Raw genomic sequence first — 15478 nt, forward strand, 5'->3', positions numbered from 1 at the left:
TGGTCTCAGAACCTTAGATCACAGCTGAACACGGTTGGATGAAAACATAACTTACTGAATATTTTTAAATAATTTCTGTTTTTCATGTTTATTTTTTTTGGCTGAGGCAAAATTTGAGGTTATAGTTTTTGAAACAGTACAGCATAATTCAGATAATTTTTTTGACCCCTTCTGTAAAGTCATAGAGCACTCTTAGATCGTTAATTTATGAATGTATACAAGCATTATGCCTGTGTCATAATACTTGACTGGGAACCTGGTAAAAATGTTTAGTTTATATAGTTGTAATTCGTGTCCTCTTTTATGTAGAGCTGAGAAAGTTCAAGAAATTGTTGCCTGGTTAAAGGCACATCCTGTCTCTGCTTTATCTCGCTCATCATGTGACTTGCAAATTTTGGATGCAGCCATTGTTGAGAAAATTGAAGAAGAAATAGAGAAATGCAAGGTACGTACATGTCCTTGATGTCACTGTGGGCAATGGGGAACCAAAAAGTAGTTGCTCGTTATTTTCGAGGTTCCTAAATTAGAATAAGACAATGGAAGATTAGTTGTCATTCCAAAGAAAAGGAATATAAGATATGAATTTGCAATGTAAATTGTCACAGGAATTCAGTTATTGATTCATCTCATTATTGAACTTTTTTAGTTGACTCACTGTTTTTGAGGTGATTCAGCAACATTAGTCTACACGCTGAACTTTTTTTGGTGATTTCAGAAAGGAACCGTCATCAGTATATGTTCTGAACTTCTGTAGTGCTGTTTCCAAGTGCAATCGTAGCTCTTCTTCCCTTGCAGTTTCTCTTTTGTGAAAATTTGTTTAATGAGGAAAATTAGAAAGTTATTTTCACCAGGCCACAGATCAAAGAAGGGACCAAGAGAGGAGTTACTAAAGCCAAAGTTGAAGGCAAAGCCGTATGAAGTGATGGGCTAATTTCCTTGAAATTACTTGCAAGGACAGTGATAAAGTCGGTCTGAATTTTGGAATTAGTTGGACAATACTCTTTCAGTAAGAAATCAGTCATGTTTTAAAAACTGGATTTAGTCAACTTTTTAGTCAGGTTTCGTGAAGTATAAGGGGTTCTCATCGTGTAAAAGAAACAAAATAATTCTACATTATATTTTCAAGTGATTTGTTGTACCTGAAATTTAGTGCTGGTTCCTACACTAGTTTTTAATGACTTTGTTTCTATCCTTTAGCAAAGAAAGAGCAACAAGAAGGTGCGAGTAACTGTGAAACCCCATTTGCTATACAGAGTAAGTGACATGAAAAGTTGTGGGATTTCGTTGTTTTTGTTGTTATTGGTTTTTTAATTTACATTGCCCAGATCATCTATTTTACACGTTTTCAGCTTTGAGAAAGCAGAATTTTAGGTCAATATTAATATGGGAAAAAATGTTTCCTGGTGCCTTCTAGAAAATCAATTTGAAAGTGGTAGTCTCTCTAAAGGGAGAGAATATCTGCTAATTACAAATTCATTTTTGCATTATATTGATGTTCAGTTCTTCTCTACGTTCTGACTTTCATGCTCCTGCAGTTCTCTTTGGCTGTATAATGAAGGCAAAATGGAATGTACTTTTCATTTGTCTCCTCTTCCCTGTTTTCCTTTTTGTTCAGTTCTTGACATATGACCAGCTGCTCATCTGCCTGATATTTCTCAGATACCCACCCATGTTACTGATACAGGCAGGTTATACTTGATGGTTTTAGTTTGTCTGAACCGATCCCCTTTGTGTTGGATCGTGCACAACGCTGCTGTTTCTCAGGCAGAAGCTGTGAGTGAGAGTCGCAAGAAAAAAAGACTTGTTTGATTTGTGTGTCTGGGGAGAAAGGATTCTATGTTCATCTTTTTTTTTTCAGAAAGATTGTTTTATAGTGTGTTTCAGATACAATTTAAATGTATTTTGATTGTAATCCTCTTTTTTTCACAAATGTTAATGTAGTCTTTTGATTCTTGTCAGCCTTTAGAACAACAGAATGGGGTTGTTCCAGATAGAGATGCGGAGTATAAGCTGTTTGATCGTGTTGTCAATGTGAGAGAGAATTTTTCTGTTCCTGTTGGTCTTCGAGGTACCATTATAGGAATTAAAGGAGGTAATATTTTCTTCATAATTGTGGCATTACAGCTCTATTATAGCTATGCTAGTGATGTGAAACCAGGCTTCAGAAAAAGTTCTTTTGTGTAATGGTTGTGAACAAAAATATTTCTCACCTGTAAAGCATATGCAACTTGAAGATACTAGTGATATATTTACTGCTGTGAAATAAATCTACAGGTATTCTGTTTCAATTTCATGCATTAGCCAGCTGTACTTTGAATACAAAATAACTTACCCTTTGTCCCTCCTTAACATGAAGGAGGCAGAGATCAATGTGAAAGAACACAGGCTGCAAAAGGAACTAAATGGAGTTAAGAGAAGATATGGACATAGTAAAGAAAAGTAGGGGGGGGGAACATTCAATGTAAAGTTCTATGAAATACGATTTGTCTCTTTATTTTCATTTTGGATTTTTTTCTATGATATTCCAATTCTCTTAAATGGCATGCATTTATGTCTTCCTTGGCAAGAAGACTGTCCGTAAGTCTATTTCAGGTAAACAAAAGGATTTACCTAAACATGCCAGATGTAAAAGTTTGAGATCTAGTAATAGAAATTGTTCCCATGGTATTAATCTCTCATTACACAAGAAATAATCAGTGAAAGTAATGTTGAAGCTGTCAGTTTCTGATTGCCTGAATGGAAAGACAGCTGTCATCTTTTTTCTGGCAGTTTCTAACAACAGTGACATACTGCTGTAAAGGGCAGTATTGTTTATGCATTTTGATAGGTGGTTATGCATGGTGTGTTTCTGATCAGAGCATACTTAAAAGGACAGCTATACATGACTTTGGGAAGCATTTCTGAATTGCTGTTAATAAAGTTCCTAAATCAAGGAATAATTATTTCTTCTATAGCTAGTAAGTTTCTTTTCATTGTTTATTGCATAACCAATACAGATAATTATGTATTTTAGATTAAAACAGCTACTGTCACACATAGGATGACGTTTTACTTCATTTTCTATAGCTAGTAGAGAAACAGATGTTCTCTTCGAAGTTTTGTTTGATGAAGAATTCCTGGGAGGCCTAACTATAAGGTTTGTGCTGGGGTTTTCATAGTTATTTCATGCTTTTGGTATAAATGACATGAAATTGTTGGCCTATGGTTTGGTTGAGTGTTTTTAGATGCCTTGTTTTTTTAAAGCTTTGTTTCTTGGTGGTATTCATCAGTTGTTTTTTTTCTTTTGTGCTTCTTTTTTTCTTTGAGTAGGGATAATATTTATGAGATATGTTTTGGAAATGCTTTTTAGGCTTTTTTGCATAGTTTGAAGCTACTACCTTTTAGAAGGCAAATATGAGCCAACAGACTACAGCAGTAGATTGAAATGTCTTTCTAAAACGCACGTAAAACAGGTTGTTATCAGTATGTCTTTAACATACAGATTTCAAAAAAAAGCAAACAGACATGGTAATCACCTGCTCCTCTGAAAGAGGAATTCTGGACTACTAGTAAATGGTACTTACGCATTTAACTAACCGATGTTAAAAACCTTGATTGTTCGTCAGGAGATGGAGGCGTGGTTAATTTGTTTAGTTTAGTGTGTCATAACTCGTTTGTATTTTAGTAAACAGGTGAGCTTCTAAGGGCAGTAGTTTTATCCAGTAGGCTTTATTGTACTGTTGTTTTTAGATAGGTCACCTTTTTTTAGAGACAGGGGTAAGAGGAGAATCTGATTTCCTCTGTTTAGCAAGCATAACGCAATCCTATTCATTTCAAGGGCATGTCCTGTAACACAGGTTCTCTTCAGTATTTAGAATCATGAAGGAAGATACAAAACTGACTAAATGATGCTTAACTTCAATTTATAATTCTTCCAGTGTCTTCAGTTTTCACCTTAGAAAAGAAAATATTATTTTCTGTTTTTTTAACAGAAATATTTACTCCAGAATTATGCTATAACAATTAACTTTCATCTTCAAAATTTGAGTTCAGCACTGAAAGGTGCGTTATAAACTCAACCAGTAGGAGTAATTATTGTTGTTTTGCAGTTTTGAAAGCTAGAGGCCAAACAGGAACACAATGGGATTAATGTTGTGTGTAATGGTACTAGATTTCAGTATTGGGTATGGTTTTCAACCTCTGCTGTTCAAACTTGAATCATTGTATTTTGGCATGGAAGAGGCAACAGTATTATTAAATCAGATGTATTGAAATGTCACCAATTAAACTACATGAAGCAACTGTTAAATTTGCTTTTCTTAAGGTGCTCACCTGCCAGAGGTTATCGTCTGCCGTCAAGTGCCTTAATTAACCTGTCTCATGGTAGTCGGTCAGAAATGGGAAATCAAAAACTGACAGCCATAGTTAAACCTCAGCCAGCCGCAAATAACTACAACTCATATGCATCTGATCTGTCATCTGTATGCTCACAAAAAGTGCATCTGGGAGGCCTCAACCATTCTCCTCGCTCCCTTTTTGTTCCTACGCAAGTAAGACTTAATTTTCATCTGTACAGAAATGTTTTTCTGTAGAAGCTGAATTACAAGCGTGGTTGTTATCCTTAATGGTACTTTCAAAATTTTGGTTTTATTATTTTATTAGAAGTAGGATAACTTTTACATTGGATAAACTATTTAATCCAATAATGAAATGGACTAAAAGTTCTTTACATGCAGTTATTTTGCTTTATTTGAGTAGCTCCAGTAAGATTTCCCAAAGGCAAATATTCATAGCAGTGACACTGCAGTGGTGTCAACAAATAGATGGGTTAACAGAGATGAAATTATTTCCTTAATGCTCTGTTCCAAGTGATGTTTCCTGTAGGCTATGCTTGTATCTGTGCTCAGAAAGACAAGGCATGATTTTCTTACTAGTTTAGATTTACTTGGAAATAGAGTATAGTAGGAAAAATGACAGGTGAATTGGAGTTCTCCTCAGGTTAATTAGTTTTCAGCTTCTAACCAGTGACTTGTTTAAAAAAAAAAGTAATGAGTAACTTTACATTGCTATATGTGGTGGAAAAGGATTGTTGTATTTTCTAAATCTATAGAAGAAAGAGTACTGTACAAAAGAAAATTTAGGCTTGTGTATGTTTGCTTTTTCTCTCACTGATTTAGCAACTGAATGGAAGACAGCATTACAATCTCAGGGCTGAAAATCAGGGCACTTCCAACTCACCCCACAAAGGATCATTTCTGAGTGGCAATCAGAAAAACAAAGTGAGTGTCCTGATTCATTTAGTATTTTGGCCCACTATTTACAGCGGGTATCCTTTTTTCATGATTTACAGATATCTTATTTAAGAAAACCATGCTGTTTTAGTCCAGATGCAGACTGAGGCAGAACTTGTCCTAGTTATGGAACTGAGTGTAAAATCCTGTGTTATCTCATTGACATTCTAGATTTTCTAAAGAACTGTTGTTTACATAGCTAGTTGTCAGTTCTGTAGTAACATACTTGTAATGTTATGAAGCAATTGTGCCTGATAAGACCTTACAAACTAAGTCAGTAATTATAAAATTTAAGAATATTGGCAGTATATGAGCATGCTTTTGAAACCATTTTGAATTATCATCTGAGTTCAATTATAGTTGGTAATCTTTTCTATGTTAATAACTTCTGAAAATTGTAAGTGAACAAACAAAATCTCAAAAACTAAGCTCATTACAAGTGAAGAGTGATTCTTTGGAAAAAAAAAAAAGAAAAAGAAAACATACATCATAGCCCATTTTGTAAACTGAACACCTGCAAGTTCTTCTAATGTCAGTCTGAAAAGTTCTATTGTCTGAGCACTGTTAAATTTGGACCTTAGCATTTTTGGAATGTCTTTGTGTATGATTAGCTGTTCAAAGGTAGAGTTTATAGGTGCTGAGCTTGTTGGGAAATTATTGTTTCTTATTTTGTCAGGCACAAAGTAAGCAAGATGATGAATTCTGCACTATATGGCAATCATTGCAGGTTTCTGGGAAGTCTTACCACACTCAGCAAAACATGCATGAGAAGGTTAGTATATAAGCTTTAAACAGATCCCAGGATTCAAAACATGAAGATTCTTAATTCTGTACATTGGGTTGTGTTAGAAAACTTCCTAGTTAGTAATGCAAATAAGTTTTGTGATCAAAGTATTGTTACGGAACGTGTGCATAGCTCTGGGAAGAGGTAATAATAAAGGACTGGAATATTTATGTAAATGATAGATATGTATTTTCCTGGTTAAGGTTTGATGTTTGAAACTCTAGGGTGCAGTTCCTCAGGAAATCAAGCTGGGAACTAGTAATCAGTTCTGTAAGCCAGTCTTCAATGACAGCAGCTTTAAAGGTCAGCAAAGAAAACAGGAGACATATAAAAAATGTAAGTACTGGAACTAAAAACTTTGTTTGAGAGAACTTATTGCTTTATGTCGTCTTCATTGAGAAGGTTTATTTTTCTTCATAGTTATTCACAGAAAATAATAGTGCATTATAGTTATATGAGCGCTACATGGCATGTGGTATTGTCAAATACAGTCTCTGGTGTGTATATAAAGCCATTTCATGATTAATCCCAAACCTTTTTAAACAAGTTGTTTTTCACTATATTGACTTTCCACACATCTGACTTTAAAAAAATATAAAACAAACTAATAATAAAATAATAAAAATCTTGGCTTTGAAATCTCAGCCAAATAATAAAAGTCTTGGCTTTAAAAATTTGCTTGCAATCATATTAGTAGAATATAAAATTACATATATTATCATACATGCTTTTATTTATTTTATGCTATAAAAAAAGAATGTGCCAAATCATCTATAAAGTAAGAATTAAAGACATTTGTTGCAAACATTCAAATTAACGTGACTCTCTGTACTTGTATGGAGTTTTCTGGGTTTGTTTTTTTTTTGTTTGCTTTTTTAAATCTTGTTTCTTATTATGGTTTTTAAGAGCATTAAGATAATACACATTCTTATTCTTGATTTATTTGTAGTTAAAGAAGATTCCAAAGTGACAAGAGATGAAAATCAGCCACATAATAAAGTACCAAACAAACAGGTAATTTCTTCTATCCTGAGTAAATGTATTCTTGTCTTTTCATTTTACTCCGATCACATTAATCATTTTAGATTTCTTTTTAATGGGCATATTAGTTGATTCTTTTAATATGTAAACTTTATTTTGGAGAATTTTTTTTAGAGGTATTTTACAGAAAATGAGGAAAAGAGCTTAAGAATGTAACAATGATACTAAGTGTTTTTCCTATTCCTCTCAGTCTAAAAACTTTAATGTAGTGGGAAAACACATTTTACTGAAATGTTTTAAGAATGTTTTTTAATGTGAATGTTTTTAAGAATGTGAAATCTATTTACAGCTGCATTTCTAATTTGTTTGCATCATAATGAGTAATAGCATGTTAGTGTTCAATAATAAATGCTGCAGTATTATTCAGAATTTTGCAGGTGTGAATAAGTATAATGTCAAACTTCTGAAGAGAAATGAAAGTCCCAATGTCATGCAGAAGGCAGCAGTTGATGGTCCATGTGCAGGTGGAAAGGTAGGATCTAGGTGTTGATTTCCTTGTGTATTTTGAATAACATCAGTTTCTAACTGACTTTATACCTGTTTACGTGTGTGCAAATTCATGTTGTTAACAGATACAAGACAAACTGGAATAATTCGGTTATTGTTTAAATCAGTTCTTCATAGGTCACTGCTTGTACTTCATGTGCAAAACTTGGCGCAATCTCTGGATATCTGTTCACACTCTAACAAGACATGCTGTCATATGCCCAAACTCAGAGGAAAAAAAAAAAAAACCTGAATGAGCATAATATCAATTTCAAACTAGTATACCTTTCCTCTTGCATCTGTTTGTAATATACTAAGTTGATGTATCTTTTTTTTTGAATTTGTTTTAAGAAGGACAATGATCTTGAAAGTCTTCTAGCTGCTTTGAAAATTTCCAAAGAAAATGAAGTGCAGACTTATTCCAAGGAAGCAAGAGCTATAAATGAAGAACATCTGTCACCACAATCATTTGCTATGGTCTGTATACTGCAGGAATCATTACATAGCAATTTAACATCTGCTGTCTTAGCATCAATTCTTCTATTTAAGGAAACTCAGTGAAACCTCATACAGTCTTCTTAAGCATATTGATGAGCTTTTAATTAGCTATTCTCAAAGAAAATTAACAAACACATTTGTTTATGCTAAGGTGCTGTTAACTGTGCTTTGATAAAAATGTAACTGATGGGAAAAGAAAAATGCAGATTTTGTTTCTAATTATGATGTTCAGAGTTAAGTAAGAAGGTAGCTTCATCTGAACACAGTCACATACCTAAATGGTTTATTTTCTTTTTAAAGAAAGGAACGCAGATGCTCAAAGAAATTTTGAAGATAGACGGCTCTGACATGGAAATGAGGAATGAAATGAAATCCCAAGTTAGTGATGTTCCTGCTCCCCCAAGTAGACAGGATTGCCACAGAGCTGCTTTGCAATATAGACAACCAAAAAAAATGGGTATGTTTATACATCAGCATAGCTCAGAGCTTCACCTTGTGACAGTTTAGAACATACTTAGCTAATGGTTCAGTCTTTTCTCAGTGAAGAGCTTTTTCCTAATAACCAAACTGAACCTCTCCTGACAAATACGGTTCACTTGGCTAAGGATGCGAAGATCTGAACTCATTTTCAGAATAAAATAATAAAATGTCCTTATTTTTGAGTTCTATTTCTTTATTTAGAACTAAGAATCTCTTTACACCTAGTCTATGTTTTTTGATCAGATACAAAAATACGAGAAAAAAATGTTATATCTTCACTTACTAACAAAGTTGCTATCCTTTGACTACAGGAAATATTTGTGATACAACTTTTTGTTCTTTTTTTTTTTCAATCTGGTCAGCTGCTTATATGAACAAACCTCACAGTACTGGAGGTGCTCAGAATACACCAGCACTGGAAACTGGAGGTCACCCTTTTGTTGGTCCACAGCCTGCAATGTCTACTCCGGTTTCTGAGCTTTCTCGTATTTGTTCTCTTGTTGGAATGTCGCAACCAGATTTCTCTTTTGTAAAAACACCACAGGTGAGGCTTGTTTTCTGCAAAAGTTAAAGTTCTCAACTTTATTTCCATTGTTCTTTATTAAACATCTGAACTCAGTATGGAAATCCCTCTAAAAATAAACTTTATATGCTTTAGTTCCCCCCCCTTTTTTTCAAATCAAAAACACAATAAAAACCTTATTTCTGTCTTGCAATTTGTTTGTAGTACAAATTCCCTCAAAAATCTTTTCTTATTTTTCTAGACTATGACAGTTTGTCACATAAAATTATCCAATGGATTGTTGGTTCATGGACCGCAGTGTCATTCTGAAGCTGAAGCAAAGGAGAAAGCTGCTCTTTTTGCTTTACAGCGTTTGGTGAGGACAGCAAGCGATCTTCTAAAATGTTTGTCTCTCTTGCTCTGGGTCTGTCTGTAATCCATCATTTGCTTCTTTAAAGAGCTCTATAGGAGTGAACTTCGCTTTGCCTCCACCTCCCCCTCCACCTGTGTTTCCAAATTATCAACCACTGGGAGTTCCTGTACCACCTGGACCTATTCCTCCAGTCTTTACACAACCCCCTGGTAAGCATTTGATGAGTGCACAATTCAAATACTTGTCATGGTTGCCTGTAGCTGTAATAGTTCTTTATATGGAAATGGGTCCCTTTCAGAAAGCGCTATTTTTTGGTCTTCCTGTATGTAGTTGTGCATCTGAACGGCTTTGAAAACAGTGCATGAACCTCTTCTTGTCAATATGTAAATTAATTCAATACAGAGAATCACATATCTCCCAATTACTTTCTTCTTTCTTTTCCTCAGTAATGTATTTGTCCATTCAGTGTTAGTTGTCTTTTTTTCCTTCAAAATAGCAGTAATCAGTTCAATGCTGATAGCAGCAGTCCAGGATTGAGAAGAAATCTCTGCCTTGATTTTTCTTTTATTTCACGTGGATTTATTGCTTTCCAAGTATATGGTTATCCAGGCATTAGTGATTTTATTTGTTCAGAATCAGCTTTCAGTGAGGTGGTGCATTGTACACTGCAAAATGTTACCCTGATAAATAATGAAAAATTATTAAAAATCCTGGTGGCATTTTTGGTTCTCATGTATTTTGTCTTCTAGTCAGGCTCATGTTCACTGCTGGTAATTAGTCAACACAACTGTAGTATCCTAGTAACCCACACACCAGCTGCTACGTCTTTCCACCCTGGAGTGTTTCTCTGTTGTTGACTTTTTCCCAAAGGACAGAATGATAGAACATCCCAAGTTGAAAGGGGCGCACAAGTTTAAGCGAGTGCAACTCCAGGCTCCGCACAGGAGTACCTGGAAGTCAAACCATATATGTTTAACAGCATTGTCCAAATGCTTCTTGAACTCCAGCAGGTTTGGTGCCATCATCACTTCCTTGGGGAGCCTGTTCCAGTGTCCAGCACCCCCCTCGAGGAAGAGCTTTTTCCTAATAACCAATCTGAACTTCCCCTGACAAGTACAGTTCACTTGGATAAGGATGCGAAGATCCAAACGAACTTATGTGTGCTCTGAAATGCAGATACAATGACACGGTGACTTAGTGCTCTTTAGAGTGCTGTCATCTAGGTGAAGTTCTGTAAAAGCGGAACTGTTTGGTGGCTAGTTTATTTTTGTGTGTGTGTTTTAATAATAAATACTTACCTGTTTTCAAACAAATAGGAAGAAAATAAGGCCTTATTGGAAAGATAATGTGTAGACGAATGTCATTAGGGGACTTTGGGTTTTGGTGAGTTGGTATGCTCTTCATGAGAAAAGATTGCTAAAAGTTGTTAATTTTCACAGCTAATATGATGCCTCCGTCATCCCACATGTTCAGTCCAGTGTCCTGGGGAGCTCCAGTGCCTATTCATAGCAAACATTATTATCCTGGTTCCTATCCAGGAAACATGTCTCTTGCAGGAACTATACCAGTTGGTTCTCACAACCAGTTCATACCTCTGCAGGTAAGTTTGGCAGGTTTGTCTTAATATTCTACGTGTAAAAATGTACCTACGTGGTGAATACAATGACACTTCCTTTGTGAAGCACTGTTTAGTGTTAGGAAATTGTTTTTAAAATTTGTGTGCATGTTTTCTAGTAGTGGAATATTTGCAATTTTTTTAAGAATGCATTCTGTTAAATAATATTTATTTAATTTAAAGGTAACTAAAAAAAGGGCTGCTAGCAAGAAAAACTTTGAGCTCAAGGAGTTTCAGAGTTCCCCTCAAGCTGCACCACTAAAGAATGAACAGCCAGTGTCTTCTGACCACATTCAGCAAGATAGCTCTTCAACTCCTTTAAAATCTCCTCAAGCTGCTCAATCCACTGTTTCATTTCAAGACAATATGGCTACTCCAAGTGTTCCTCATAATAAATCAACACCAAACACTTCCAGCAAGCGAAAGCCAAGAAAGCTGGCTGTGAATTTTGGCGCACCAAAATCTTCAGAATAAATATGGTAGCTAGGTGTATTTTATTTTTAACTCTTCCCCCCACTGTTATGTTATATCATTTAAAAAAATCAGAAAGCTCTATTAAAAAGACCAGCCACTTTACGTTTAGTATAGAACAAAATACATTTTATTTGCTATGAATTTCAGGTTGTTACAAAAACAGAAAGTGATGTTAAAACTTAATTATTTTGACTTAAATCAGGAAGAGGCAGGAAATGCTGAGTTAAGGTTACCATGCCATCCATTGTGCCTAGGTTTCTGAACAGTGGCTTACAGACTATACTGGGTAAGCAGCAATAACAGTGGCAACCTTAATTCAGAATCACTGTGCTTTTTGAGTGGGATATGGAACAGTAATAAGTTGGGCATCAAACATTGCTTAGCATGACACTTTGTATTCTAGCTTATTTTTAAATAGTGTAATAAGATAAAAAGGAAAAACTATTTAAGTGCAGTTTTCATATTGGATCTCCAGGTCCTATTGAGTTGAATCAGTGTGATTAAAACTTAGCTACAGCAGAACTGCCAAATTCGCTGTAATTATGAACTGCTAGGTTTTATGCCAGGGGGCAACAATTTTACAACTTTAAAAATTCAGGTATTGTTATATCTCTACTACAGTGTCAAGATGTGGTTGCTGATGCAGAATCCGTTCCAGGAGATATATTTATAGGATGTATTGAATAAAAACATAGTTAAAAAGTAGAGACCTCACTGGTAAAGTACTTCTTTTCTATTTTTTTTAAGCTAGCAGCATTGACAATTTCTTTGTTTTCTGTTGATAAATTAACATGGATATCTACATAGCCCCCTAAAATGCCAGTGATATCCTGAAATTTAATAAGATGAGTGGAGTTCAAAGATGTCCATTTGTGTAGTATGGCTGTCAAAATTATGCTTACTCATAGTCCTTTCTTCCCTCCAGTGTACCCTGAAACCTTCTATATGGTGTGTTATTTTTTTTGTGGCTAGGCAACTTTTAGTATTTATTTTTGGTTTTGCAATAGAAGTTCTATGTAGAAAAATTGTCATTATGTTATTAGAAACTTATTACAGTTAGTTCCATAACAAAAAGTTGACTTGTGTTCTTGGAGGGAGCTATGTCATAAGAACTAATTACATTATGTGTAGTTCATGTAGAAAAAGAGAAGGCTCAGAGGTACCTGTACTATTTTTACCCACGTGTACTGTTCTTACATTAACGAGAATTCTTCAGTTTAAGAATTTGAAGCCTCAGTTGGTGCTGTTTACTGACATTTATTAGATTTCATTTGGCTTAATTCTAATCTGTTTGAGGAAAAATATTTTTCCTTTAAAACCAGCAGTTTAGAAATAAATAACATTCTAGTGATTCATTTTTATTGTTTCCAGACAGGTTTCATATTGGTTCTGCAAGTCTGTAGACTTTCTTTCAGTTCAACTTTCACATTATTATTATTGTATGGGATTTTTAAATATTAATATATCAAAATGAGCAGTAAACCCTATAAAAAGGATCATAGAGGTAAAAACAGGGCCAAGAAATTTTACTTCATTTTACTTAGTATTACAAACCTTGTAGAATAGTCTATATATAGTCTTAAAAATACATTGATTTTGTTGTTTTCTTTATATCCACGTAGTTTCAAGAAGTTTTAAAGCCATATATTCCACGAATGACAAGTTCTACATTTTGGTGATTTATTGTCATTAACAATGTGATACTGACAGGATGTTGACATGCTGATATTTCAGAAGTGTTTATATGAAATTTTGTTATGAGAGACAGTTGTTAGTCCCCTATATCCTATATGGATTGCCTGCTCATCAGAGACAAGATCTGTTCGGAAATTACTGTGATGGAGATTAGAGTGCATTAGGTTCTCATGCATCACCTGATCTTCCAGATTGTAGTCTCCTTTAAACTTCACCACGGGTGTCGTCATAAACTTAAGGTCATTATGATCGCTAAAGTGTTGTGGTTTTACTTCTGAACTTAGATTAAAATACAGAATTTGGTTATATCTGGATAGCCAATTTATGCAGATTTTGGAAAAAAAAAAGTTATGAAGGACACTATACCACTAATACCAGTAAAAACAGCAATTTTTATTAATCACTTCCTGTTTTCAGACTAACACCTCCTCCTTCTCTTCTGGTAGAATTGCTATATTTAATATATGTAGCTGGTTAAACACTTAATTCCGTAGCTGCTGCATATTGTATTAGTCCCTGGGTTTTAGTATATATATTCTGTGATACTGACTGTCTGGTGCCCAGTTAATTACAGTTCTACATGTCCTGGTACATATGACATCTGCATTGACCTATGCCATGTCCCCTATGATTTCAGTTTTATATTTTAATGAGGTGATTATGTTTAATTCATACAGATATAAATTTAAGCATTTGTTTTTCTCATAGATATAAAGTATTTTGTAAGCACTGGAATTTTTCATTAGATCTTATACAGAGCAGTATTTTACTAAAAATCCAAAAGGGAAGACTTTTATGTGCGCATTTTTGTAGTTTCTGATTTTTTTAAAATAACTTCTCATTGTTTATCTGCCAAGTGAAATGTTTTAAATTTGCATATGAATGGATACAGAATGTATTTTTTGTGCTGTTTAGTGTTAGTGTGCATTTGCAGATTTTTAGCATGTAGCTGCAGAAAGGACTGTGCAAAGATATTTTAAAATATGAATATATGATACACTGAAGGAAAAACATTCATAAGAGTTAAATGCTATATAAAACTTTAATGCAATAGAATAATTTTATAAATTGTGTCTGTGTCTGCTTGGATTAAATATTGAAAAAAAAAAAAAGCATTACTTATTTCCACTGTTTTATTTTCAAATACTATATGGGAACTTCTGTACGCTCCAAACCAAAATTTTAAGATACAAATTCATGTAGCCCAGGTTTTGTGATTCTCAGAAGCAGCGACTGCCCACCTCCTGTGAGCTATTTCTTGATGGCTTTCAACTACTATTCAGTTAAAGATACGTAATTTGTTAAAAAGGCTGTTGGTCAGTTTGCAATCAAAAGCATTTAACTAGATGGTGATCTTCTGAAAATTGTTTAGCACCTGTCACCTGTTAGATATAAAATAAAATAAAGCTAAGTAAAGGCAGTAAGAGTACTTTCTGGCAAGTTCAGTCTTAGTGGTTCTTATCAAGGTGTGAAGACAGCTGAAAAATAGGAGGAATAATGGGTGCCTGGAAGTGTTTGATAACCTCATGTGAAACCCTTTTGTGTATCTGGAGCAAAATATTATGCTGATATCTCTGCTAAAATAGAGTAAGGATAGGTACCTCATTTGTAACAAGGCTTTTGACTGAAACATAATGGCAAACTGTACTAAGACAGTGTAATGTGTTTAAATTTCTTCAAGAAAGACATGGCAAATTCTATTTTGTAATTAGATTTCTCCATAATAATAGCAGGTTTTTAAAACAACTGCCGAATTAATGTTATTAGATTTTAATCTTATTTTAGAAAGGGTAAATAAAATAAATCCCTTTGCCTTTGTACTGTGTGTATATGTGTGTGTATATATATATATATATATATATAATGTGCTGGATTTCTTTGTCTCTAAGGGTATGTTCAAACTTGTTCCCTTTTAAAGCACAGTGAACACTGTAGTCGTGCCAGTTAATTTTCAGTACCTTCGGTTGTGACTTATGAATTTGGTTAGGATCTGTCTTTTGCCTACTACAGCAACAGGTGTTATTCTCCTTCTCACAGATTATTATGTGAATTAACATGATTAAAACGAATACAGTATAAAGATTGGAGTATACTCATAACGTGATGAACTGTGTAACTTTGTGTACCTGTATTCTGTATAGAACAGTCAGGGCTTGGTATATACATTCGGGTCATATTATATCACTAAAGAAAATGAAAAGAAGTAAAGGGATAACTTCACAATATACTAATTTGTGCATAATAAATCTCGCATAGACAC

General features: G+C 34.2%; 1 protein-coding gene across 3 annotated transcripts in view; it reads left to right on the forward strand.

Annotated features, from left to right (window-relative positions):
* The window catches only part of XRN1 (5'-3' exoribonuclease 1), a 36997-nt gene extending 21961 nt beyond the window's left edge, over nt 1-15036 (forward strand). The window contains exons 27-43 of one of the 3 annotated variants that reach the window (XM_083847845.1): nt 310-445; nt 1198-1254; nt 1960-2092; nt 3067-3136; nt 4304-4529; nt 5157-5258; nt 5947-6042; nt 6279-6390; nt 7004-7068; nt 7463-7567; nt 7933-8058; nt 8380-8536; nt 8922-9103; nt 9324-9437; nt 9520-9643; nt 10874-11034; nt 11233-15036. In XM_083847845.1, coding sequence (XP_083703971.1) covers nt 310-445; nt 1198-1254; nt 1960-2092; nt 3067-3136; nt 4304-4529; nt 5157-5258; nt 5947-6042; nt 6279-6390; nt 7004-7068; nt 7463-7567; nt 7933-8058; nt 8380-8536; nt 8922-9103; nt 9324-9437; nt 9520-9643; nt 10874-11034; nt 11233-11523 — 2257 coding nt within the window. In that variant the 3' untranslated portion in view covers nt 11524-15036. The remainder of the gene's footprint in view (nt 1-309; nt 446-1197; nt 1255-1959; nt 2093-3066; nt 3137-4303; nt 4530-5156; nt 5259-5946; nt 6043-6278; nt 6391-7003; nt 7069-7462; nt 7568-7932; nt 8059-8379; nt 8537-8921; nt 9104-9323; nt 9438-9519; nt 9644-10873; nt 11035-11232) is intronic. The other 2 variants (XM_083847846.1, XM_083847847.1) reach the window with 2 other exon arrangements.
* The last annotated feature ends 442 nt before the right edge of the window (nt 15037-15478 follow it).

This window comes from Anser anser, assembly GCF_964211835.1.
Source record: "Anser anser genome assembly, chromosome: 9".
Taxonomy (NCBI): domain Eukaryota; kingdom Metazoa; phylum Chordata; class Aves; order Anseriformes; family Anatidae; genus Anser; species Anser anser.